At 42.8% G+C, this 27048-nt stretch overlaps 2 protein-coding genes across 20 annotated transcripts in view; one reads left to right on the top strand and one right to left on the bottom strand.

Annotated features, from left to right (window-relative positions):
- PHF3 (PHD finger protein 3) overlaps window positions 1-11147 on the top strand; it is a 49602-nt gene extending 38455 nt beyond the window's left edge. For 15 of the 19 annotated variants that reach the window (XM_088665828.1, XM_088665824.1, XM_088665831.1 and 12 more), the window contains 5 exons: window positions 69-219; window positions 784-873; window positions 7058-7253; window positions 7720-9829; window positions 10281-11147. In XM_088665828.1, the coding sequence (XP_088521954.1) occupies window positions 69-219; window positions 784-873; window positions 7058-7253; window positions 7720-9829; window positions 10281-10290 (2557 nt within the window). In that variant the 3' untranslated portion in view covers window positions 10291-11147. Of the gene's footprint in view, window positions 1-68; window positions 220-783; window positions 874-7057; window positions 7254-7719 lie in introns of all 19 variants that reach the window. The other 4 variants (XM_035109689.3, XM_088665835.1, XM_088665827.1 and 1 more) reach the window with 3 other exon arrangements.
- Window positions 11148-11789: 642 nt separating this feature from the next.
- EYS (EGF-like photoreceptor maintenance factor) overlaps window positions 11790-27048 on the bottom strand; it is a 396345-nt gene continuing 381086 nt past the window's right edge. The window contains exons 29-30 of the mRNA XM_088665821.1: window positions 20531-20692; window positions 11790-17739 (exon numbers count right to left, since the gene is read on the bottom strand). Coding sequence (XP_088521947.1) covers window positions 16547-17739; window positions 20531-20692 — 1355 coding nt within the window. The 3' untranslated portion in view covers window positions 11790-16546. The remainder of the gene's footprint in view (window positions 17740-20530; window positions 20693-27048) is intronic.

Genomic DNA, 27048 nt, shown 5'->3' on the forward strand with positions numbered 1-27048 from the left:
CCCTCCCCCCACCGTCCTTGCAGTAGACTAGACTGTTTTGCATTCATTATTTTTTTTCCACACTACAGATCAGAAATGCCTGGCATGGTTGAAAGTGAAACACTATTTCTGGCTCGCCTGAACTTCATTTGGAAAGGCTTTATCAACATGCCATCTGTCGCAAAGTTTGTTATCAAGGCTTACCCGATCTCTGGCTCTTTTGAAAGTTTAACAGAGGTAGTATGTATACACTCAAATATTGTGTTGTCACCTACCTTGGAAACTTTCCCAAATTTTCTTTTCATTGCGAACAACTAAAATTTGAATATGGCATTGTGAATGCAGAGTATTTAAAAACACCAAGAGATTATGTTCATTCTCTCTTATTTTAGGAAGGGTTTCGGTCATAGCACTTTGTATAACAGATACTTCCATCCCTCATGCCCACTTTTCTTGTGGTGATACAACAACAGGTGTATCAGCGACTTAAATTAGATCTCCAGCACTGTACACCTTTTAGCTAGCTTTTTTACATACTGGCTTTCTATAAATTCGTTTCTATAAATTCCCATGCACTCGAAAGGCAGTAGAAATTTTACTTCCTCCCTTCACTAAGCATTTGAAATAATGTGCCTTCTTTTATGAATCATGAGTGATATTGATTTTTCTCATTTAGCTGTACTTTTATAGCAGTACTTCTCTGGTAACTTCTTTAAGATGTTTTAAAAGTATATTAAGTATTTGAAGAGTAGCTATTATTTTACAATGTTATAAATAATGCATAATTATTTTCCCCTCCCATAGGATTTGCCAGATAGCATCCAAATTGGTGGCAGGATATCACCCCAGACTGTTTGGGAATATGTTGAAAAAATAAAAGCCATGGGGACAAAGGTAAAACCAAATTTGTTCTGGTCCTGGAAATGTATGGTGTTAATAATCCCCCATCCCCACCCAGTTTAAATATTTTTTAAGGCACAGTTTCCTCCTCCTCCTCCTATTTGGCATACTACAATTCCCATCATCCCTGACCACTGGTCCTGTTAGCTAGGGGATGATGGGAGTTGTAGTCCAACCCCAGCTGGAGACCCAAGGTTGGGAAACCTTGGTCTAGATGGACTGACCATTGATCTGATCCAGCAGGCTCTTCTTATGGAAACACCTAGTCCTTCCGAATGATAAAGCCTAACAAAACTGCTCTCTATTCGGTGATAAATGAGTAGATGTGGATGTTTAGCACATATTCAGCATATTTTCTTATGATATGAAGACCAGATGACTGGAGTGAAGTGGTAGTATAGGGCACACTGGCTACGAAGCATGGATAGTGTGACGACCCTGGTCCCACTCTACCTTACTATCACTGCGACACAGGAATCCAGAGGGGAAAACACCCACCCTCTTCTCCTGCCGCCTCAAAAATAAACCCCTTTTCCTAATGGGTTTCTAAGTAAGGAGAGCCTTCCAGCCTACGTGGCCTGGTACCTTAAGAAACTCTAGGCTGTCCCCCAGGAATAACCTCTTGCCTCCTGTAAAGGGTCTCCCTCAGTTGGATTCCCCCACTGTAGAAGTTTGCCCTAGGCACTCTGGCAACTTCTTGGCACCTCAGGTTACCCTTCTAAGCCTCCTCCGTGTAACTTCAGGACACAAACCACCACCTCCCTGCCTGAGGTGAGTTTGGCCCTCTCTTGAGTCACCACGGCTGTGAGTCCTGGTACCTCGCTGGAAAAATACAAACGGACCTCTTGTTGGCAAAAACAGAGATGAAGTTTTATTGTGTTAAAAACATAAGTGATTCTTTAACGTGTCATTTATTAATTAGCTTTGTTCCAGTTGTACAAAATAAACTCAGTCAAACATTTAACTTTAAGTTTTCCTAGCCTCTTAACTGTCTTCATATAAGCCACCACATAACACCACACCACACCTTCCTCCCTCTCCCTCCTAACTCACCAAACCGACCCTCCCTCCTTTCAAACCTGGCACAGTCCCGCCCCCATCAGAGTTCTATGCCAGTCAGGCTGGAGGTGGGTTAACTCTTTGCCAGCCGGGCAGAAATAAACATTTTAAAAGTGCTTCAATTTGTCACATATCTCCCCCACCACAAAGACATTGCGTCGGCTTGCTCTTAACTAACTAGAGCAATGCCAAAGCAATGGGCTTGGGGTTATAAATCCTTCAATGCATTCTATAACACTCATATTACAAAGTCAACTAAATTAACATCTCATAAACTTGTACACAAATAAACCATGTTTGACATGTGTTAGATTATAACGCCTAAGCACAAATGTTTTGCTAGGGTTACCACCGTTTCATATAATACTTTGCACCATTCTATACCTCTCAAAAATATACCTAGACAAAGCGTCCGCTATGATGTTTTCCTTCCCACTTATGTGCTTACCCTGTGTCTATTTTATAAGTTGCTAGGCTGGTCCTCCCTGGGATGTTTGAGAAGATCTGAGCAAACTGAGCAAGGACTAATTTTAACTGCTCCTTTTGCTCTGGGGTCAGACTTTCATCGAATGACACCTCTGCTAGAGTTGTGCCCTTACTTAGCTCTCCCCATCCAGTTAAATGAATTCCTTGGGTCACCTTCCCCTTTACTTGCAACACCAACTTATTTCTGTCAAAATAAGGCTTAAGTAAATTTACATGAAAATTCTTACATCGGTTCCCTTCCCCATCTAACTCTACCAAATAGTTCACCGCAGATATCCTCTCGACCACTTTGAAGGGACCGTCCCACGACATCTCCAACTTCTTTCGACGTCTTGTTCTTAACACGAGCACACTGTCACCAGGCTGGAAAGTTCTGTCTCTTGCGTGTGCATCATACCACTGCTTCTGTCGACGCTGTGCCTGCTGCAAGTTGTGAGCAGCTTGCTCCCGTAGCTCTTGAAGGTCGCTCTGCAGCTCCTGTAGATACGTCACAACATCAGGGCTGTCGATCTGCTCCTCCCCTGACCACGCTGCTTTCATCAAGTCTAGGGGTCCTCGTGGCTGTCGTCCAAATAGGAGTTCAAAAGGACTGAACCCTGTGCTCTCCTGCGGCACTTCGCGATAACCAAATAGGAAGTGTTGCAGCCTCTCATCCCAGTCGTTAGGATGATTGATGGAATAGGTTTTTAGCATCCGGCTCAGGGTCGAATTAAATTTCTCCGTCAAGCCATTCGACTGTGGATGATAAGCCGTAGTTTTAACATGCTTAATTCCACAAAGAGTTAAAAGCTCTTCCATGGTCTTGGACGTGAAGGATGTCCCTAAATCTGTTATAATTTCTTTGGGGAATCCCAGCCTTAGGAACACCGACATGAGGGCTTTTGCTACAGTCTTTGAGTCAATGTCCTTTAGAGGTATTGCTTCTGGATAGCGCGTAGCATAATCCACGAGGCATAAAATAAACTTATTCCCCCTTTTTGTAACTCTGGAGATAGGCCCGAGGATGTCCACTCCTACTCTGGAAAAGGGCTCAGTAATTACGGGAATAGACTGTAACAAGCCTCGCGTTTTGTCCGCTCTTTTGCCTGCTTTTTGGCAGATCACACAGGACTTGCAATACTCTTTGATGTCTTTGCCCATCCCAGGCCAGTAAAATCTTGCTTGGATTCTATCACTAGTCTTTCTAATGCCTAGATGCGCTGCTGAGGGTGCGTCGTGTGCCATTTGTAGCACTTGCAACCGGTAAGCTCTTGGCAACACTAACTGTTTCTTCCTTTCCCACACAGCAGCAGTTTTCCTCCTCCTAGAAATTCTATACAGTCTTCCCTCAATGGTGGTAAATAAGCAGGGGTTCTCCACAGTTACTTCGGCATTAGGACTTTGTGCTTTACCCCACAGCTCTTTTATAGTTTCATCCTCTTTTTGATCACTCAAGAATTGGGCACCGTGCTCCTGGACCACTGGCACGCTAATCAGCCCTTCATCCTCACCAGGTTCTATGGGTGTCTCTATAACTGCAGGAGGATTACTCTCAGTGACTTGAGACTGTGACCTAGTTATCACTTGAATACGGTGCTTCTGACTAGCTAGGTCATTCCCTATTAAAAAGGGTACCTCCAATTCATTTAGGATTCCTACTCTCCACTTGCCACAAAATCCTTTGTAGGTAATATCAACTTCAGCTAATGGTACTTCAAAATGTGGGCCCCATATGCCTTTTAAACTATAGGACTGACCCTTGAGGTACTGCTCCTTTGGAACAAATTGTGATTTGACAAGTGAGACTTCTGCTCCTGTGTCCCTCAAACCTAAAAAAACCTGACCATTTAATTCAATTGGCTCCATGTAATCTTGGTTGCACTCCTGCTCAGCCCTCCAGACCTGTAAGACCTTAGAAGTAGTCTCAGCTGGACTGTCTGCTTTCTCTGAGCCTTCTGTCTGAGGCGAGCTATTTTCCTGTGACTGCGTTATCAGTTTTACTTGTTTAGCTGCAGAAGGTGTAGTTTGCGACTTAACCAGCAGGGGGCACCTGGCACGTACATGGCCCTCACGATTACAGAAGAAGCAAGTGATTTTCTTATACCCTGTCTTGTCAGAAACTGATTCCCTGACAGGAAAATTTTCTTGCCTGTCTTTATTTTCTCTGTTTCTCCATGGATTACCCTTCTGTGAGTGTTTTGGGAATGCTATTTCATTGAAATCTCCCTGTAGTTCGTCTAAGACCTCAGCAACCTGTGCCACAGTTTTCAGTTTTTTATCCCTCAAGAACCAACGTAAATTGCTAGGGATTTGCTTAAAAAATTGTTCTAAACAAATTAATTGTTTTAACTCATCAAAGTCCTTCACTCCACTCCCTTGAATCCATCTGTCAAGTAATTTATCTAAGCGGCTAGCTAGTTGGGCATAAGTCTCTTTATGTTCCTTTTTTGCCTCACGAAAAGCCTTTCTGCTTTGTTCAGCCGTGAGCCCACATCGAACCCTGACCCTTTGCTTAAATACTTGGTAACTTGACAGCTCTTCTTCCCTCAGGTCAGCATAAATTTCACTTAGTATCCCACAAATTTGAGGTCTTAAATAAAGCATCCAGTTCTCCTCAGGTATTTGAAATTCCACACAAACGCGTTCGAAGGTAAATAGAAACGATTCGACATTATCGTCTTTTCCAAATTTGGGGAACCTTTTTAAATTAATTGCGATACTATCATTGTTAACTGGACTACTAGTTAATTCTGATCGCAAACGTATCTCTTCAAGCTTCATTCTGTCCTGTTCTAATTGAACCCTTAATCTCTCGGACTGCATTCTCTCCTCAGCTTCCATTCTAGCTTTTTCCCTCTCACTTTCAGCTTCAATCCTAGCTCTTTCTCTCTCACTTTCAATTCTAGCTTTTTCCCTCTCACTTTCAGCTTCAATCCTAGCTTTTTCTCTCTCACTTTCAATTCTAGCTTTTTCCCTCTCACTTTCAGCTGCTATCTTTTCCCTCTCAGCTTCAATTCGGGCCATCTCAATTCGTAGTTTCATCAGTTCTACCTCAGAACCTGGGCTTCCCTCAGCCCCTTCCGTTCTTTCATCTCCTTTTGCCTCTCTGGGTTTTCTTACGTGAGTCATTTTCCTCACAGGAAAATCCTGACAGACTCAAACCAAACTAGGCGCGTGAGCTTTGAATTTCGATCACGACGCTGCCACCAAAAATGTGACGACCCTGGTCCCACTCTACCTTACTATCACTGCGACACAGGAATCCAGAGGGGAAAACACCCACCCTCTTCTCCTGCCGCCTCAAAAATAAACCCCTTTTCCTAATGGGTTTCTAAGTAAGGAGAGCCTTCCAGCCTACGTGGCCTGGTACCTTAAGAAACTCTAGGCTGTCCCCCAGGAATAACCTCTTGCCTCCTGTAAAGGGTCTCCCTCAGTTGGATTCCCCCACTGTAGAAGTTTGCCCTAGGCACTCTGGCAACTTCTTGGCACCTCAGGTTACCCTTCTAAGCCTCCTCCGTGTAACTTCAGGACACAAACCACCACCTCCCTGCCTGAGGTGAGTTTGGCCCTCTCTTGAGTCACCACGGCTGTGAGTCCTGGTACCTCGCTGGAAAAATACAAACGGACCTCTTGTTGGCAAAAACAGAGATGAAGTTTTATTGTGTTAAAAACATAAGTGATTCTTTAACGTGTCATTTATTAATTAGCTTTGTTCCAGTTGTACAAAATAAACTCAGTCAAACATTTAACTTTAAGTTTTCCTAGCCTCTTAACTGTCTTCATATAAGCCACCACATAACACCACACCACACCTTCCTCCCTCTCCCTCCTAACTCACCAAACCGACCCTCCCTCCTTTCAAACCGGGCACAGTCCCGCCCCCATCAGAGTTCTATGCCAGTCAGGCTGGAGGTGGGTTAACTCTTTGCCAGCCGGGCAGAAATAAACATTTTAAAAGTGCTTCAATTTGTCACAGATAGCCATGCAGAAATATTCATAGTACTAAAAATATTTTGCAGATACAATTGCATCTCTGCAAGTAATATTTCCATAGTGCTGGAGTGGGGAGTTATTTTTTTTAAAAAAACAACAACAACGAAAGATATTACAAGATTCTGCATGTGCAATTTCTGTACGTTTTCTGCACAGAGAACTAGAGCTAGTCTAATGATCAGATCGGATCTGATTTAATTTATCTACAGTATAAGAAGCAGTATTCATACAGTGTATACATTTCAGGGCTGCTTTATTCAAAAGGCAAGCTGCACGCCTCCAAAAATAAACCCCTGTATAAGTTGGTTCAAATGGCTGAAGTTCCCTCCTTCATAAGTACCCACAAGTGGCTTGCTGGGCTGGTCACTTGCTGAGAAATCCTTCAATAGCTTTGCCAAAAGCTGTGGAGACTCCTCCTATTCTTGGCTGCAGCTTGTAATAACCGAGACTGCCCTTCTTTACCTGGAGCTGAAGTCTCTGCAGTGTCAAATTCTCCTTGTGTGAAAAACCAACTCTTTCACGTGCAGTAAGTACCTGAAAGCAAGATGATGATTGCTGACTTTCCCCTCTCCTCTCCTCCCCTGCCACCAAGTGCTGAATTCTGCTTTAGAGAACTAGTGGAAAAATTGTAAGTTAATTTGCGCCCCTCCCTTCTCCATAGGAAATCTGTGTGGTTCGTTTTACCCCCGTGACAGAAGAGGATCAGATTTCATACGCTTTGCTGTTTGCGTACTTCAGCAGCAGAAAGCGTTACGGTGTAGCTGCAAATACCATGAAGCAAATCAAGGATTTATATATCATCCCTTTAGGTGCCTCTGATAAAATTCCACATCAGCTGGTGCCTTTCGATGGTCCTGGTAGGTAACAAAAGTTGGCCATTTCACATGTTAGTGATAGAGATCTTGTTTTTGACATTTAAACTGCTGAGGTGCATTTTGATTATCCCCAAAACCAGATAGCTTGAAGCTTTTATTTTGAGAGTGTGCATGAAGCTTGCAAATGTGAGAAGTCACCCTCATTGAGGAACCTCGCCTTTCAGTTTTCCCCCTCAACAAGCATGCATTTGTGCTTCCTATTGCTCATGAATAAAGCAAGCTTACCTTTATTTAACAAGAACTAATTATTTTAGAGTCTATAGGAATTCTACTTACAGGGAGCAGCTCTTGGAGAGAGACATTGGGAAATTTGACTACTTGGACCAGCTGAGTTTTCTGAGATTGCAGAGGCATAGATAAGCTTTTTGGTAGAAATAGTTTTTTTCCCCTGAAGTGTATGTTTATCTTATTAATTATACCACTGTGGTTCCCCACCTTCCAAATGCAGGTATTGAAGTGCACCGACCCAATTTGTTGCTTGGGTTGATAATTCGTCAGAAGCTGAAAAGGCAGGCCAGTTCTGCTACCAGTATGAACCCTAGTCCTGCTGAAGAGAGTCCTGAGAATTTGCCCCCAGAAAAGAAGAGTAAACTGAGCAAACCTGAAGTCCTTCATTCTGAATCGGTGGAAAAAGAAGAGGAGAACGACTTCTTCAACTCCTTCACAGCTGTATTACACAAACAAAGGATCAAGTCGCAGCTATCAAATACTGAAGAGACAACTGTGAGTGAGCCTGCTGTGGAAAGCATCAAACTTGAACCACCAAAGCCTCTGCGGTTCCTTCCCGGAGTTTTGGTTGGATGGGAAAATCAGCAATCTGCTCTTGAGCTAGCAAGTAAGCCACTGCCAGTTGATGACATCCTTCAAAGTCTTTTGGGCACTACGGGGCAGATGTCTGAACATATCCAGCCAGCAGTTAGCCAGCTTGCTAGTGAAGATCTGCCTTTATTAGATAAAAAGCCAAGCATAAAAGAAGAACAAAGGGACATTCCTATAGTAACTGCTGGAACTGAAGAAACGAAGGGGGAAAAGGACAATTCAAAAGAACCCATTGATAATTTCTCTGCAGCTGATACACCAGTAGCCGATGTCTCATGCTCGTCAGAAAATCTGACAAGCATAAGTCTTAAGGGCAAACCACCAGATGTTTCTACAGAAGCATTTTTAGCAAACCTAACTATTCTGTCACAGAACAAGGAAACCAAAGAGACTCCTGAAAGCAATCTAAGGTTGGGTGACGGTGATAATGTTTCTCAGGAAAGGACCACAGATTTTCCCATCTCATCGAGCACAGGGAAAGGAATTGGGAGCAATAATGCTGGCATAGCATCTGTTGATAATATGACTATGAATAGTTCACAGTTCATCAATCTTAAAAGGGATCCAAGGCAAGCAGCGGGACGAGGCCTACAGAACAGTGCTTCAGAAAACGATGGGGACAGTGTTAAGTACGAAGAAATGCAGAATAGTCAACAACCGGACACTTTAGAAACTGAACAGGCTAAAGTAGATAAGCAACTGTCAGGAAACGACCTAGCCTCAGATCAAAGTGATAGTCAAGCGTGCAAGAAGTCGTTGGTTTCAGCTGCATCTACAGCAGACAGTGTGTGCTCACAGCCGGAAAATACAAATCCGTTGTGTGAAGAAGCACTGATGCCGAGCATTGAGGCAGTACATCCCGTTAGAAGAGGATTATTGACACCGCCGTCGTCATCTCAGTTTGAAGCAGATAATGCCAGTGGTTCTGAATTCAGTACCAAAATGCCGAGCCCTGTTGCAAGTGGAAGCTTTTCACCAATCAGGACTCCACAGCCAAATTTTCAGCACACCAAAACTTCTCCACCTGGCTTTCAGTTTCAAGGGGCTGTTGCCCCTAATTTTCCTCCCCAAAACAATCCTGTGTTTGGCTTTCCTCCTCATCTGCCCCCTCCACTCCTCCCTCCTCCAGGCTTTGGCTTTGCTCAGAACCCTCTGATGCCTTGGCCACCCGTTTTGCACCTGTCAGGTCAGCCCCCACATTTTGTTGGACCAGTTACACCAGTGCCACCCCTGGCTCAGAAACCGCCGAGATTCTCGGGGCCAGAACACTTTTATCAGAGTAGAGATACCCGGAGGCCAGAGAGGCGTCACAGCGATCCTTGGGGTCGGCAGGGTCCCCATGTGGAGAGGGGATTTGGTAGGAGGAAAAGCGACCAGCACAGGCAGAGGTTTTACAGCGAGACCCACCACCAGAAAAAGGGCAGGCATGACTGGGAGCCGGATTCCGAAAGAAGTAGGCATAGAGATAGAAACCAGGAAAAAGAAAGAGAGAGGAAAAGCAGGGAGGAAGGGCATCGGGACAAAGAGAGGTCGCGACTTTCACATAGTGACAAAGACTCTGAAGGCAAATCCAGAGACAGTAGGAATCTTGACAAGAAGGAAGCTCCTAAAAGTGAAGAGCGTGCTCAGGAGAAGGAGAGAGAGAAAAGTAGGGAGAGGCACAGAGAGCGAGAGAGTGACAAGCCCCGAGATAGACATCAAAAAGACAGGGACCACAGTGACCGGGGGAAAAACAAAAGGTAAAAGTAGCGGGGAAAGGGGTCCACAGCTTATCTTCTAAAGTTTTTAATAAACAGGAAATAATCTGTTTTAAATATGTCCTAAAACTCTGTAAAAATATATGCTTGGGTATCAGTTGTGCCATCAGTTCTTTCTTTTTTAAAAAAAATATCCAGTGTTTAATGTTTTGTAGAGACAAGTCTTGTTGGGTACCAACCGGTGTACCGCTTGCTCATTTACTTTTACATTCAGCCGCCCTAGGAGCAGAGGTTGAATTGTTCAAAATTTTACGTAGCTTGTATAGACAATAATTTAATGGTTTTCCTTTGATATGCAATAAAAAGTGCATAAAGGTTCTTTGTTCGATTTGGCTTCAGTTGACATATTTGCAGCCTTTGGTGATTTGTGCTCTCTGTTTGAAGATGCTCCAGTAAATATAAAGGAGAATTTTGTATCATTCACTCTTCCTAGATTACACTGACTTAAAAAGAAAAGAAAAGACTGTGACACACTCTCAGAAACCCAAGTTTGGTTGCAGTATACAGCATACTTGAATGGTGTTGAAGACTTTCAAAAGACAAGCAAAAGGAAAAAAGAGCAGTATTTATCATCATATTCCCACCCCATGCATCTGAAACAGTTTTTGAGCAGAAATTAGAAGGCTGCATGGTCCAAATTTTATTGCTTTTAGAGTACACATTTTAATAAGGTTTTTTTAACAACCTTTAGCCTTTATGCTATAATTTGTATTAACTTCCCAACCATTTCTCTTGCTTCAAAAACTTGAATACCTAAGCTTGTACATGACATTGTGTTTTACTATCCTTTATATTGTAAAATGTAAATATTTTAAGGGATATTTTGATTCTACAAATGATAAAGCCTTCTCACAGCTGTTGTTTGATTGGTTTTAATAGATGTGAAGCAATAGGCTAAACTGATATAACAGAAAGATGTATAAATGTGGCTTGACTGGTAATTTTTAACAACCCTAGGGCTTTTAATAAATAGATCAGTAAAATTTTGTGATTTTCTGTGGAAAATTATAGTATATTGCTGTTTCTGTTGGATACCATTGCACTATTCTGTTCAACATCCTGTTTTGAAGAATATAGTAAAATTAAGAGCATTGTGGATAAAGAAACTTATTGAGTAAGATCGCCTTATCTATTAACATATTTTTTTTTGCACTTTGGTATCAAAATAAACTTCCTTCCAATAATATGTGATTAAAGCAAATTGTTAGGCTATTTTAAAATCCTATTTAAATATAACAGCCGGTTTGCAAACCTTGCACATGGCTTTATATAGTCAAATTAAAAATGCTATATCGTACAATGTTTGATGGTAGCTTTTATTTAAAGATATGACTATCCAGATTGTTGGCTTTTAAGAAACACAATTTTTTAAAAGCACAATGTATATGTTAAATAGAAATTCAAGATCATGGTAATTCTGATGTAACATTTGGAGGGAACGTTTGCAACTATGTCCAGCACAGTTGTCTAAGCGAATGTAGAATGTCACCTTCTGGGACCAAGGTATCACCCTCAATCCCGCACCTGAGCTTTGTTTGTTTCCCCAGCACTTGTGAACACACTCTGGTCAGCAGGACTTCTCTGGGAATCCTCCTCCTGTCTTTCTCTCTCTCCCCCCGCCCCCAACAGAAAGTAGAAAAGAAGCTTTTTCTACATAGGATCAGATCATCTTAGACTTAGCATAACCATTAATGAAGGCCGTGAATGGAAGAAGCACAGATAGGTTTATTAATGAATATTCCAAGTGTTCTGATTTTGAATAGTTCTCAGGGTGGGGATTGTTCGGAATTTGTATGGTGAGAATCTGACTTCCTTGAGCAATCTGCAAAGGGGGACCAGTCATGTTTATTGTGTAGCCCTGCGTTCGTGCTCTCGTGTCACAAGTAGAGTTTGTGGTAACTTTGTACAAATGGAGCAAATTTCTTTTTTTTTTTGTTTCCTCTTGTCCCTGTGTTGCAAAGCAGTGACCTGACTTGTTCATGCCTTTTATTCTCTGTGTTTTCTTGTGGTCTTAGAATAAAGTCTGGTAGGTTAACTGGTGGGTTGTATTGGAGTACTTAGGGCTATGTGAATAATTTTCCTTTGAAATTCTGGGCAAGCAGTTATCAGACTTGCATGAGTACAGCTACTAATACTGTACAGTATTTAATGTAGTAGTAGTAACTGTGTCTGAATACCTACCAACCTGTGCTCTGAAATCAGCAAGGGAGGTCCTGCTTTTGATCCTGCCAATGTTAGAATATGGTGGCCCATGATTATGGCGACCTAAGACAGGGCTTTCTTGGTGATGGAATTCCTTCCCTAGGTGTGGTTGGCTCCCACCCTTCTGACTTTTATGCATCAGCTAAAGGCGTATTGTTTGCTTTGCTTTTGGGACATGAATTTGCCTTGGTATCTATCAATCGAAGACATTGTGCTTGTTGTATTTTGCTTCTGATTTTGTTTTCTAGTTGTATTTTGTAGCACTTTGGATGCTTTTGGAAGGAAGGGCAGTACATAAACACAGAATCATAACCATAGTATTGTAATAATGTTTTGGTTTCCTGGGGAGGCAAAGAGAATGGAGTCAAAGACCTTGCATAGATAGCAAAGGTCTTGCACTGTTTTAAGGTCCTTGACATGGCAATCAGTGAAATGCTACTTCTGGGTTAAATCGCCATTTTGCAAGTTGAGAGCAAGCAAGGATTGGAAAGTTGTTTCACAGTGAGATGTTCACTGGTGTGTAAATAAATGAAGTATTGCAGAAACTGAAAAACAGTAGGTTCATAGGAAATTCTAAGTTGATTCTCCACATGGAAGACAGTCATTTTTCACAGTTATAGAACTAGAAGATGTACAGTTTCAAATTGTGGGATCCCCCCCTTCTCGTGGATTCAAACACTGGCATGCCAGTTCTACATCTGAATTGTGAGAGAAAGTACTTGCAAGTTGCTGGTGTTCCTGTTTATGTACGGTATGTTTCCCTTGACCTTTGTCATTCTAAGAACTGCTCATATATCCAACAAAGTCATCCTGTTCATGCAATGGCTTCCACTTGGGCAACAACTCCCCCCACTGCATGCAGCCCCCAAACCTGCTCTGAGTTTCCCCCTAACCCCCTGGAGCAGATTGGGGGAGAAGAGAGGAAGTGGAAGGTAGTTGCACAAGTGGAAGTCCTTGTGTGAACAAGACACCTTTGTGGAATGCAATCCACAGGCTCAAATATGTGCCTGCATGTTAAACATCTGGGGAAGCAGTAGTTACAGGCAAGCAACTCTGTTTTTTCCCTAGTTAAAAAAAAATATGAAGATGAAACCTGCTACTGTTGATTTGAGTATTTTTATTGTTTTTAATTAAATATTTTACCAGGTTACAGAAGTACATATATTGTCTCTATTTTCAAATAAGTCCTTTTTACAGATTAGTTATATTCAATGTGAGACTTTAATGTTGTATACAGTATAAGATTGGGGGAGAAGAAGGGTGGAGTGAGAGAGCGAGGGGAGAGAAGGGGGAAGTAAACTTTCATTCTTTTACATAGTGTGTGTGCGAGGTTTTTGTGTCAGCGTCAGGTGAGTAGGTTCTCTTTCATTTATTACCGTATTTATATGAATCATCATTACATTATATCATTGAATCTAATGCACACCTCCATTTTCAAAACTTTGAAACCAAAAAAGTATATGCCAGCGCCATCAAATCTAATGCACACCCTAATTGTCACTACGTAATTTGACCAAAAAAGGTGTGCATTACATTCCAGTAAATACAGTAGTTTTCGACAGTGAGAGAGGTTGGGGGCCCCAGGGCATGGTTGGTTGCCTTTAGTTGACTGCAGTGGGTTTTGTTTGTGTGTGTGAAAGAGAGGGGTTGTTGGGTCAAGTTAACCATATTGATTCCTATGCTGTCGGTTCTTGTTGTCTTGGTGGGTTGTGTGTGTAATAAAGGGGAACCACACTGGGGAGAAGGCATCCTCTTTTATTTGTCCCCATGTCAGTTTCGGTTTGTTGGTTAGCTTAGCTTTTCTAGTTGGGCTGTTTCCCATACAGTTGGGTACTAGTGGTCCATGTTCACTCCTGGCAGGTCCCTCCAGTGTCTAGCTCTGATGCTCCTGGCTGCTGAGGGTAGGTGGCTTATAAGCTCTTTGGGGTGTGAGTGTGCATTTGATGTAAACATTTTATTAGACAGTAAGAACAAGAAGCAAAAGGAGACACTGATGGTTTTAGTGAGAATTTTATTTGAAGGCTATGCAACAAATATAGTTTTTGTATATCGTTATATGGGTACACGTTTTGAAGTGTTGCAATTTTCATTTATTACATAGCAGTGTTTCAACAGAATCAATAGGGCAAGCCTACATTTATTCCAGAGGATTGACTGCTGCTTAAAACACCAGCTCCTCAGAGGCTGCAATCCTGAGTGCTTTTCAAAGGTAAATGATGACAGCTTCTACATTAATCTTTCTAATTGAGGCTCAACTTGATGGAGAGAAAAGTTGAAAAATGTTTATGAAGGTAACATGTTTGCTACATGTCGCTAGCTTTGTCAGCATGACAAAGCTGTTATTAGCATAAAACGTTCCTTACCATTTTCCTTGGAAACTTTTATGTTTCACTTGAGGAAAACGAGGCAGACCAGTTCCCCCTGCACTTGACACTGGGCTGAGGTTGGGCAATTGGATTAGGTTGAGTGTCCTTCCCCTTGGCTCAGCCAGGCTCCCCCTTCCACCCAGTATATGGCTGGTTGGGAAGCCTGCTGGCTGGAGCCAGAGGAAAGCCACCAAACAGTGTATTCCCAGGGAGAGTGGTGGGCTTGTGCTGACCTGGGATCTGCTGGCACCTGAAGTCATTGCCATTGTGTGACTGCAACGGTCCCAGCAGCTGTCACGATCAGGAAAGCTGTGATTGTGGTGGCTCTGCCACTTTGCAAAGCCCCATGGCAGGAGGCGGCAGTTTGGATTGTGTTTTCCATTTTTAACGTCAGGCAATATGGAGGTTAATGGCAAAAGAAATTAGGGTTGAGCACTTTTCCAAACAGCTTAGCCTGATGCTACACGGGTATGAGATGTGAATGGTATTTTCTAGCAATCATAATGCAAGTACTTCTGTCATCATCTGCTCCTTCCCCTTCTCCTCCCCCCCTTCCTAAACATCACTTCAGTGTCATTGTTATAGTATACAGTGCTTTTCCCCCTGAACCAATAGGTGCCGCAACACACCTCCCTCAGAAGACCCACCCCAGAACTTATCTTCGGGGTGTGTGTTCTCCTCGCAAGCCAGAGGCATTCTCTGACAGGCTCTTGTTTGTGGGGCTGCCTCAGCTGCCACCGCACAGGCAGAGGTGTGGGTGGGCCACCTCTTTTTCCCCGGAGGAAGAGGCAGCCCACCCATGTGAAGGTGGGGGCTGAGGTAGCTCCGTGAACAGAGCCTAACAAGCTCTGTTCGCAAGGCTGCCTTTCCATGGGTGGGCGGGCAAGGCTGCCTCTTCCTACTGGCAGAGAGGCAACCTGCCTGCACTCCCCCTCATGTGAAGGCTGCTGAGGCACAGATTGGAAGCTTCACCCAGCGGTAAATCACAAGTGAAACCACCATGCTCTACTGGGCATTGGGACTGAGGAGCGGCAGCAGTTTCACACGCAATATACCGCTGGGTGAAGGCACCATCGTGCTCTGGCCCTCATACCATTCCTGCGATGTATTGATATGTCAACCAGACCTATTGTTGAGGCTGCTCAGGTGAAGCTTCTCCCCATCAGCTGAGCAGTTTAACAAGCTCCCCGCTCTCTGGCTTAGGTGAGCTGCAGCAGTGTTGGGGGCTTGCTCAGCTGAGGTGCAGCTTTCCTGTGTGTCAGCTGTTAGCTAGGAGGTTGAAGAGCCTCAGCAAAGCGCAGGTTCACCTGTGCCTCTCCAGAGCCTGTAGATCAGGCATCCCCAAACTGCGGCCCTCCAGATGTTTTGGCCTACAACTCCCATGATCCCTAGCTAACAGGACCAGTGGTCGGGGAAGATGGGAATTGTAGGCCAAAACATCTGGGGGGCAAAGTTTGGGGATGCCTGCTGTAGATGATGTCCGGGATCCACTGAGGGTCTCATGAGTCAGAGGCACAGTGGGGCTTTGCTGACGCTGGTCAGGTCTCTCGCCACACTTTGGGGGAGTTCCGGCTGGGGAAAAACCACTGTGTGTGCCAAGAAAATGTTGCTTGTCAGCAATGGTGGAAGTATCCAGTTGGCTTTTGTAGTGGAACTGTAAACACGTTTGGTTTTTAAAAAAAATACTTTTACCACTCTGTTTCAATCACATTTGGCATTTATTTTCTGAATACTGTATGCTCTAAAACTTGGAGGCAAAGTTCTATGAGAATAAGCTAACAGAAAATTAATATAATTCTATATTGAATATACATTAGTCTCACTTCATATACAAAAGCTACCTATGATATAGAAAATAAAATGATTTTCTGTTTTAAAACACCTAAATTAACACAAAAGAATTTCCTTTTTTCAACCATTAGTTGCTTGGGGAATTTAAACATTTCTGCAGTCCAGCTTCTCAGAGAGAAGGGAAAATAGCTTGGCTAGGATTAAAACCTCACTCAGACAGCGCAGGGCGCTGGGGACTGCAAAGGGAGTCCGGAGCCTGAAGGAAAGGTTTCCTATATATCATGCACTGTAAGTAAAGATTCATATTTTGTACTTACATAAAAAGGTTCTTATTCAGCAGTTAATCCTTATCTCCACTATAAACATTATAGCCTTCTGCCTTAATCAGCAGGATCTTTTTAGTATCTTGAAACAGGACAACGTCTTTAATTTTGCCAACTAACTCCTGATTGAAGAGCCCTGAAGTGACAGTGTTCACTCTCCTATTAAGCCCAAATCCTCCAAAATAGCAAGTCCCTCCATAATTGAGAGCAGTATATTTTCTTTGTGGATCTAGATCTTCAAAGAGAACCAATTCCTCATCAAGGTACACTTTGATGAGAGTCTTGTTCTGTGCAATGGTGACAAAATACCATTTTTTGCAACATAGAGACTTGCTCTGCAGAACAAGAGGGACAGCAATGCTTTCTCCGAGGTTCACCATAACTTTCAGCATTCCGCTGGCAAGTCCAGCTGCAAGGAAATCACTGTCTTCATTTTCAGCCTTCCCTAACCATACAAGTAAACCATCCTCGTGATCAGTGGTAAAATTGAAAGATATCCTAGTGAATCTGAGGTCTCTTCTTTTATAGTTGGAATCTATGTATTTGAGGTATGAATTGCCTGTAAATTTTGCAGTAAAAAATGAGATCTTTTTTTCACAACGGAGGCCTGACCAGCCAAGTCTACATGCGCACGTATATGAAAATAAAGCTGGGGTAGGTATACAAATGCCTCCATGTAGACATTTACCATGTGAACAATAAGCAGATTGCTCACATGTCTTCCCCATCCAGTGCTTGGGGCACAAGCAATAGAAACCCGATGGTTCAACTTTGCATTCTCCATTATTTTTACACACTGTATACCCACAAGAAGTTCCATCGCAGTCTCCCACATTGGAGCCAGCTTTAGCTCCTTTCTCAGTCAGTTTTAGCTCTCTGCCGTTGACAAGAACCTCTCGAATGCAGCCTGTAAAGCCGATGGGTTCATTCTTGATTGCCATGGGATTAACCAGATTTAAAGAAGAGACTCCACCTACGTAGAAGTCTGTGCGTGTATCTAAGGCAGTCATGCCACTACTAGCTTCCCGGGTTATATTGATGCCATTGAGGTCGAGGTAGCCTTCATTGCCAACTCTTCCTGCTTTAATTAAATACCACGTACCGCTTGTGCTGTGTACATTTTGGAAAGTCTGCAGAATTACCGTTCTGTCACCAAGGTTGTAGCGCAGCTGTACATACCAGTTTACTACAGAGATGCTTAGGAAATCGCCTATGGAGAAAGAAGAAGAAAGATGCTTCAACATTCCATGAGCTGACAACACATATTTTTGCCTAAGCATTAATAGACAGCAGCCTTGACACTCTGCGGAACAGGCCTGCATTGCACAACTTGTGACTCACCAAGCCAAATGCAGCCCGCCAGCCATGCACACCATTTTGGCAGGTGCTCAACAACTGCCTTGTTTTGCAGTTCAAGGGAAGGGAGAAATAAACAGTAAATTGCAAGAACCCGGGCCAGGAGGAAGATGAATTTCAAGTGAATCTTCAAAAGGTTTTATTTATGTAATGAAGAATTCAAATAGGAATCAATTCCGGTATAATAGGCAAATAAAAATAAATTCCAGTGAAAAAATCCCAGGACAAGGCCCCGTTTCGACAATTCTTCGTCAGCAATGTTTTAATGGTCAGAGTGTACCAAGTATTTCAAGTTGGCCCGAGTTCTTGCAATTTACTGTTTATTTCTGGACTTCACCAAAAACTCCAATTTCTACAGTAGTTCAAGGGAAGGGAGCAAGAACAGATTTAGCAAAGCAATGTTGTTGCACCATGTAAAAGGATGCATTCGGCTTGGTGTGTGGAAGGTTGAGAAGGTGTAGTAGAAAATATTAAGATGAGCTACAAGCATTCATTGCAAGTTTGTGAAGGTGACCACAGGGGTTGCACAGGGGAATGTGATTGGAAGTCTCCATATGATCAAGGGCTTATCTGCCTTATCAGAATTTCTGATTGCATGGAGGCAATAAAATGGGTTCATCCAAACAGGCTTGGAAGCTCCCTTTGGACCTCAAAAGTCGGAAGGTTGCGATGGCACATGCAGCACGAACACATTCTGTACCTTTACTCCCTTGACCACCTTGCCCAAGACCAGTTCTTTTAGAATCCAGCACGTTATTTTTTGGGGGGTGGGGATAGTTTTTGTAAAATGACAAATAAGGGAGGCTATGGCCACCCTCTCTTTATCAATGAAATACATAAATTTAAACAGAATGCATTGCTTCAGTTCAAAATTGGTGTGGTTTTTTAATCTTTGTAGAGAATTGACCAGCACTATTAGGTAAGATAAAGGTATTACTATTACAGTACTATGACCCAGCAATGTGAAAATCCAGTGCCAATTGCCTGTTAAGTGTGAACAATGTTTGTTAAGGTTTTCATAACTGGCAAAAGGGATTGTTAAGGCTTATGTAACGCTGGCAAAAGGAAAAGCTTTACATAAGGTGCTTTGCAAACTTAAGCAACAGAAACCCCTTTCATTTCTTTTGGCGGCTGCTAGGAGAATACTCCAGGACCTCCCTGCACTCTGAGTCTGCTTTGACAGGCTCATTGCAAGGCGAACAGCAGATGCAAGACTCAGTCCTCAGTGACCCCACCCCCACACTTACATGACAGTGTGGTTCAAATAGGTAATATGAATGCTGTAAGTTAAGCAGAGTACTCCACTGACAGAGACTGCTTGCTTAGACAGGAGAAGGTGTGATTTAAATGAATGCTTGTGGCAGTAGGTAAATGGTTCTAAGAAACTGCTCTTTCGCATCCTGTTACCAATATACCCTTGTTTTAATACAATTGGAGGTACACTCCAATGTGTTAAGTAGCACTTACAAGTACAGTAACCAGATCACAATCTTGGGCATAATCTGTGCTAGTATCCTTTATCATTTTTCAAAGAGTGTGCATGCAAGACAGAAAGATGTGCAGGCTTTTGTATGGAGCTGATTGACAGGGTTTGCAAACAGACAGGGCTATCCACTGGGACCCAGGCCATGTCTTTACCTGCCGCACATGAGATGTCATATATGATCCCAGGTGTAGGGCAGGTGGGTGGGGGAAGGGCTCATGATTAAGCAGATATTCTGTTTCCCACCACCTACACAATAAGATAACCAAAGCACAAGTGTCCCTTGAAATTTGCACTTCTCTGAGTTTTGCAAGGCAATTCCTCAACCAGGCAATTTGACCAAACATGCACATACTGTGTGTCTGCTGCAGGCACTCCCAGTGTTATTGTTTAAATTGCTGGATTTCAGTGCAAGTATATATTTCTCTTTAAGAGACATGTAGGGCTATTTGTCTTACTTCAAAACAAAACACAACTCCAAAAGCCTCCCACCTCAGCATTAAAACGGCTGTGAGCTTAGAGAAAGAGGAAACAGTATTTGAAGCAGCAGTTTCAAAATCTGGGGAGAGGGTGTGAGTGAGAGGAGAATGAATGAACAAAAGCTGTGGTTGCTACAGGAGGGAGCGAGGCAAAAACTGACACACAGCTTGCCAGTTTCAACTGCTCCCTTCCCTTGTGGCTTTGAAGAAACAACTTCAGAAAACAAAGCAGTGGCTTCAGAGTTAAAGCTACCAGGGGTGCCGAAGGAGAAGGGACAAATGCTCTCTGCATACCTGTATCATCCCAACTGAGTGATTGGAACATAGATGCACCTCCCCAAAATGGGGGGGAGAGTGTTATACCTACAAAGTATGGGAGGTCAACCGAAATTCCACTTAAAACTTACAGTGGAAGAGCAATGGGTTTTCCTAAACCTCAGTGCTGTACTCTGTGACTAACATGATCCAGCTGATCTAAGTGCATTTTTGTCAAGAGTGCAATGCAGCCATTTTACTCAGTCCAAGACATTACATAACTTTTTTTAAAAAAAGGATTAGCTTGATTTGATCAACTGATGCTGAAACATGAGACACACTAACGAACCTACGTATGTCTGCACTGGTTATGTTCCCTTGTCCATATAATAAAACAGTATAATGCAGACCCTCTCAATGTCCCTTACCTGATCGTGGGCTCAGGTGTTGGGCAGTGTAGAAGAGGATGCCGTTTGCTGAAAGGGCTTGGAATTGCAACTCAATATGAACCGTGCGTCGGATGCTGAAGGAGTCAAATGACATCCAAGAAGATTGGTTGCTACTGAAAGATGCATCGCTTATGGTTAGGGCTACAAAACAAAACAAACAAGGAAGTAATCTCATCTCTCTAGTAGATGCTGACAGATCATTACTTTAGCACTAGTGATATGTAGGGCAATACTTCATCATAAATCTAATACTTCATGTTGAATACAAATCTGAAGTGAGGGTTGTTGTTTTTTGCAATCAACACATTTGTTTGCTCTCTGTCTCCCTTACAAGCCCATGCTAAGCTAGTTTTGTGTACCTGTCACCACCACTGACAGGATCTGGCTTTCGGTATGCAACTGGAAATGCTTGAAAGCTTCTGTATGTGGTGGTGGTGGTGGTGGTTTTATGCATGCAACTGCCCTGAGACAACTGCTGGCGCACATAGACTTCTGTGCAGCCACCATGTACCCAGGTGGTTGGGTGAAAAGGCCATACATAAAATTATCATCATGAAAAAGGCAGTTTTTTAGGTGAAATGCATTCACATGCCCCCTTTGCAAACTAGTCACAAGATCCCTCTACCCACTCACCCCCAAATAATCACAGAGCAGGGTTCCTAAATGGTGAACTTTAATTTTAGTTAATAGAAGGGAATACCATGTTCCAAATAGGCTATTGGGTAAATTACATTAAACAGAGCAGCCTAAGGGCAGCTAGCTCCATGCAGCATCTGGTGCCCCAGATGTGGTTACATTTAGCCTGTTAAATGAAGGGCAGATGAGCATTACAAGACAGATGGACTCTTGCTGAGTGCAGAAAACAGTTTCCATGCAGGAAAGTCCCTTACTGGATCAGGGTGAAGTTAGAAAAGGGAAGAAAGAATAAAAATGAAAGACGGTTCTGCTATCTTTTGGTAGATTTTGAGGGTACACAAGTTGGAACCATACACAAAACCATTCACTTCTCTGAATCCATGCTGATAATGCCCAGAATAGGAACAATTCAAAAGATGTGTCCCCACACTATGTTACTTAATTAGTTGGAGTCAGGAGGATGAATCATCTCCCTGTGAGCAATCCCTGCCTGAAAGCAATATCCAGATCAGTGGTTAGTAAACACTTTGGGTTGGATCCAGATTGAGTCATGTTTAAAGTAAATTGATTGAAATCGGTGGGAGAGTGAAATCAATGGGCCTTCAGTTTGTCATGACTAGTGACCTCATAGGCCTCTTCGAAGCATGACTCCATCTGGATCCAGCCCACTGTGTTTTTTTAAACAAACAAACATATTATTTTTTTAAAAATTTTCAACAAACAGGATATAAGCATTACTTTATCAAAACAATTTGATTTTCCCATTCCCCCCAGAAGATTACTAATACAGTCAATTTCTCCATAAATCTGTATGTGTTGTTGGTGGGTACCAGTCATCAGGGTGTTCATGCCAGCCCTCTCTTGAAAACAGCTTTTGCTTTTATGAACTTCATTTTTCTCTACACTTTTTAACACATCAAAAGGAGCGTTAGCTGGCAGAATGCTCTGAGGCCAGGCACAGGAAACACTAATAACGGCAATCTAATAAAATACCATTGACTGTAAACATTAGTCATAGCAATGCTTTTCTTTTTGTTGTACCTCAGTGTTTATCTTGCAAACGTTGCAAGAGATTTGATGCACTGCAGTAGATTTTAAAGGAACACCCTCCTTTCGCCCCCTTTTCAATGGTGCGTGCGCTAAAAACAACCAAATACAAAGTTCCCACCATCTTGCTAAACCTAAGAAGAGTTTAAAAGTGTAAATCCCCCTGGACCAATTAAAGTCATGGGACCATGTTTTCTTTGCAAGTTCTGTTGCTGAAATACATTCCTCTTTCCCTCTTGCACTCATTATGTTTTCTGCTAGGTGCCATAGAACATAGCCCAGTTCACCAGCCTTAACATTGCCTTCCCATCCTATCTGCCACTGTTGTCATGGATGCCCCACCACCACCCCTCTAGGCAATTCTTTTCATGCTTTCCACAAGTCCCACACGGCTTCTTTGTGTTCCCAGTGTTCTTTGTGTTCAGCTTCATTACTAGAGATGCTCTTGACAACTTGTGACCACCAGGTTCAACCCCCCCCCCCCCAAGATTACTGAAGCTATACAGCAGGGACAAAACTACACAACGTACAAGATAGCCGTATTGGCAGTCTCCGGGCAATGGTTTTAAGATTGGGGAAATATATGGGGTTAAACATCCCTCCCATTTCAAATCAGCAGCCCCACAGCTTCTTTCCATTCCAGCTTTTAATAACACTGGCTTTCCAGCTCTGTCATTTGTCTAAATAAATAGGGAAATAGGAGGTGCCATTATAGCTTTGCAGAGATGTCATCTAGGTGACGTGTGCTTGGTGGATGGAAGAGCATGCAACTTTGTTCAAGTTACCATGAATGGCGAGCAGCATCTATATAACAACCAGGAAGCATTAGCAGATCTGGATGAGAATGAGTCACCTCTCCCCATGTAGCCTGATGACAAGATTGTGTTAGAAGTCCAAAGCTTGTTTTCTATCAACAAGTAACGACCCAGTCGAAAGCACCAGCTGACTCTGGGATCTGCATACCTGTACCTGATTCTATATGTTTTCATCACTATACTGTATAGACAATATGATTGGCAGCCTGATCAGCAGAGTCTGAAAAGTTGTGCTCATTAACACTTCAAAAAGCCCAACACAAAACCCAAAGAACACATTTCTAGCAGGTTGCTGAGTCTGGCACTGCTGCTGACTGCAAGGCCAAGGAACAGCTTGGAAGATGCTCCTTAGTAGCCACCTCTGTGTGAATCCCAAATACTCTTGATACCTGCTTCCTGTCCTACTGCAAGGTGAGGATTTGAACCCTGCTCTCCCTGGCTTGAAGGGATGCGGGTGGCGCTGTGGACTAAAACACAGAGCCTAGGGCTTGCCGATCAGAAGGTCGGTGGTTCAAATCCCTGTGACAGGGTGAGCTCCCGTTCGGTCCCTGCTCCTGCGAACCTAGCAGTTCAAAAGCACATCCAAGTGCAAGTAGATAAATACTGTGTTTATCCGAAAATAAGACACCGTCTTATATTTATTTTTCCTAAAAAAAAAAAAAAACACTATGGCTTATTTTCAGGGGGATGTCTTTTTTTAAATTAAGTATGGTACAGTTTAACCTACAAGGTTAAACTGCCTAGCACTATGGCTTATTTTTGGGGTATTACTGTAGAAATTGGAGTTCTTGGTGAAGTCCAGAAAGAAACAGTAAATTGCAAGAACTCGGGCCAGGAGGAAGATGAATTTTAAGTAAGTCTTCCAAAGGTTTTATTGATGTAATGAGAAGATGAATTCAAATAGGAATCAATTCCAGTATGTAAGTGAGGCAAAAAAATATAAATCCCAGGGAAAAAATCCCAGGACAAGGCCCTGTTTCGACAATTCGTCATCAGCAATGTTTGAATGGTCAGAGTGTACCAAGTATGTTTGCCTTCTTACTTGAAATTCATCTTCCTCCTGGCCCGAGTTCTTATTTTCAGGGTATGGCTTATATTCCTGGAATGCTTAAAAATCCTGCTATGGCTTATTTTATGGCTACATCTTATTTTCAGAGAAAAAGGGTACCTCTGGCGGGAAGGTAAACAGTGTTTCCGTGTGCTGCTCTGGTTTGCCAGAAGCAGCTTAGTCATGCTGGCCACATGACCCGGAAGATGTCTGTGGACAAACGCCGGCTCCCTCGGTCTATAGAGCAAGATGAGTGCACAACCCCAGAGTCAACCGCGACTGGACCTAACGGTCAGGGGTACCTTTACCTTTACCTTCTGGCTTGACTACCCTGGCACTTACTTTACACAGAGTTTATCTTTGTGCACAGGCTGAGTGCCCTGTAAAGCTATAACGACATAATTTGTTGCCTTGTTATCTAGGGATGTCTCGCAATAGGCCCTTGTGTTTACTTGCCTTTCTGTTTGTAATGGGCAGTTCTGAAATTATTCCAGACACCATTTAGAGTTCCTTCACCTTCTGTGAAACCATGTTATCTTTCTTCAAAATGTCTCTTGCCATTGCCATTAATTTAGTGCAAATCTAAAGGAAAGGTTTCTCAGCAAAAGCATAATGTGCCTTAAGCCAGATCCCTGCTAAATGCAATGCTTCTTAGAGTCATGCATTACACCAGGGATGAGGGAATGTGTGGCCCTCCAAAGGTTACTGGATTTCAAGCCCCATCAGCCCCAGCCAGCATGGCCAATGGTTAGGGCTGATGGGTTTTGTTGTTCCCCTGCTTTACTCCAGTATGTTGTGTAATTTGTAAGCAAGAGCCCTTCATGGCATCCTTTTGCTTATTCCCAATATACAGTGCTGATTTATGTTGAATTTAAAGTTTACATGTTTTCTCCTTGTACTCAAGAGTAAAAATGTAGTTTGCTCTTAGCAAACAGAATCACTATAGCAACAACAGAAAGGTATTTGTTCAGTGTTTTCTATATTATTTGCAGGAGAAAGGGATTGAATTCTTCCTAATGGCATGCTCCTACGAGATACACAATATTTATGGCATTTCAAAAACCTGGCAAATAAGTCCCTATGGTTTATTTCATTTCAGTTGTCGAAATATTAGCTGAGCAAAGCAGAACTGAGTTCTCTCTCTCCCAGTTTCTTCAAATATGTGGCACCTTACACGGCTTAGAAGAAATCGTAAAACAAAATAATAGCAATCAGTGTGAATGGAGTACAGTATGATTTGTTGTTTGGTATGGCACAATCAAACAGCAAGGCAAAACTATTACAGGTAACAACATGGCTTACATCCTATCTATATTTACTCAGGAGTAGCCCCACTGACCTCAGCGCACAAGCTTCAGCTACATAACAATTAAACCTGAGCTACCTTCATCAAGAACTCTGAAGAAATGAGAAATAGTGCAAGAAGAGGCAAAGTTCTAGGCCTCGTTGACAAATTAAAAACCAACAAACCTCTGTCTTCAGATGGTATCCACCTGAGAGTCCTTAAAGAGCTCAAATGTGAAATTGCTAGTTTTCTGACAAGAACACATACCTCGTCGCTAAGATTGGCCTCTGAACAAAAAGCCTGGAGAGCCATCATGTGGCCCCAGTTTTTAAAAAAGGGATCCAGGGAATTGCATGTAAGTTAGCTTAACGTCTGTTCCAGGAAAGGTTTATGAAAGCTAAAATTACTAAGCTTATAGAAATCTTGCTGAAGAATCAAAATGGCTTCCACAAGGGTAAGTACTATTTCAGTAACCTTTTAGAGTTCTTTGAAAGTATAAAAAAGCATGTGGATAGGGGTGATCCAACAGATATTGTTTATTTGGGCTTGGGGCTTTTGGTGCCTGAGGCAAGACGTGTTACTGACACTTTTCCCAACCCCTGATCTGGGCCCACCCTGTTGGGGTGGAAGGAGCATGCCACCTGACGCAGGCTGCCTCATTGGTGCACTGGCTGTGCTAGGGCAGCAAGAGAGCTTAGGCGCTGCAAGGCAGAACACATGGCATACTTTTCTAGCCACTCCCCACTTCTCAGAATTTTATGCCTAAGGTGGCTGCCTCACTCTGCCTCGTGGTAGGACCAGCCCCATTTGAACTTTCAAAAAGCTTTTCATGAAGTCCCTTATAAGTAAACCTAGCAATTACAGGCTTAAGATGGTGGACCTTTCATTCTCATAACATTTAGATCTGGGGTTATCCAATGAAGCTGAATGGTGAGAGATTCGGGACAGAACAAAAGCATTTACGTCTTCCCGTGATGCAATAGTTAAAATGTGGGATTTCACTGCCACAATGTGGTGAACGCCAGCAATTTAGAGGGCTTTAAAAGGTAAAATTCATGGGGTAGGGATTAAATGGCTATGGGTGGGGGTAGCTGTGTGCTACCTTGAGGATCAAAACAACATGACTAGAGAATAACAGTAGAGGAGGGCTATTTGCCCTCAAGTCCATTTTATGAGCTTCCCATGGGACACATGGTTTGTCATGGTGGGAAGCAGGATACCAGACTAGATAGGCCCTTGGCCAGATCCAGCAGGGTTCCTCTGAATTTACCTGTTTTGTTAAACATATCTAGCCAGGTTATTTTATTGCTCACGTACTGAATAGTATAATAAGCATTACTTTCCCCAAGGCTGCGTACCGCATACACACCATACCTATGAAGCACGCTTAGAGCACATGGCTTCTTCCCCCAAAAGAGTCCCAGGAACTATTGTTTACTCCTCGCCAAGCTACAATTCCCAGAATTCTGAACAAACTACAATTCCCAGGATTCTTTTGAGGGAAGCAATGCGATTTAAATGTGTCGCATGCACACAGCTCATGTGTCTGTTTATAAGTATAGGGAGAACAGCTACACAGTTTAATCGGTGCTTTTACTCATACAAATTATTGTCCTATGCTGCCATCTAGGGAATGCCTTCTGTTATGGCACTATTACCTTGGTTC

Source organism: Zootoca vivipara, chromosome 3 (assembly GCF_965207765.1).
Source record: "Zootoca vivipara chromosome 3, rZooViv2.hap1.1, whole genome shotgun sequence".
NCBI classification, from domain to species: domain Eukaryota; kingdom Metazoa; phylum Chordata; class Lepidosauria; order Squamata; family Lacertidae; genus Zootoca; species Zootoca vivipara.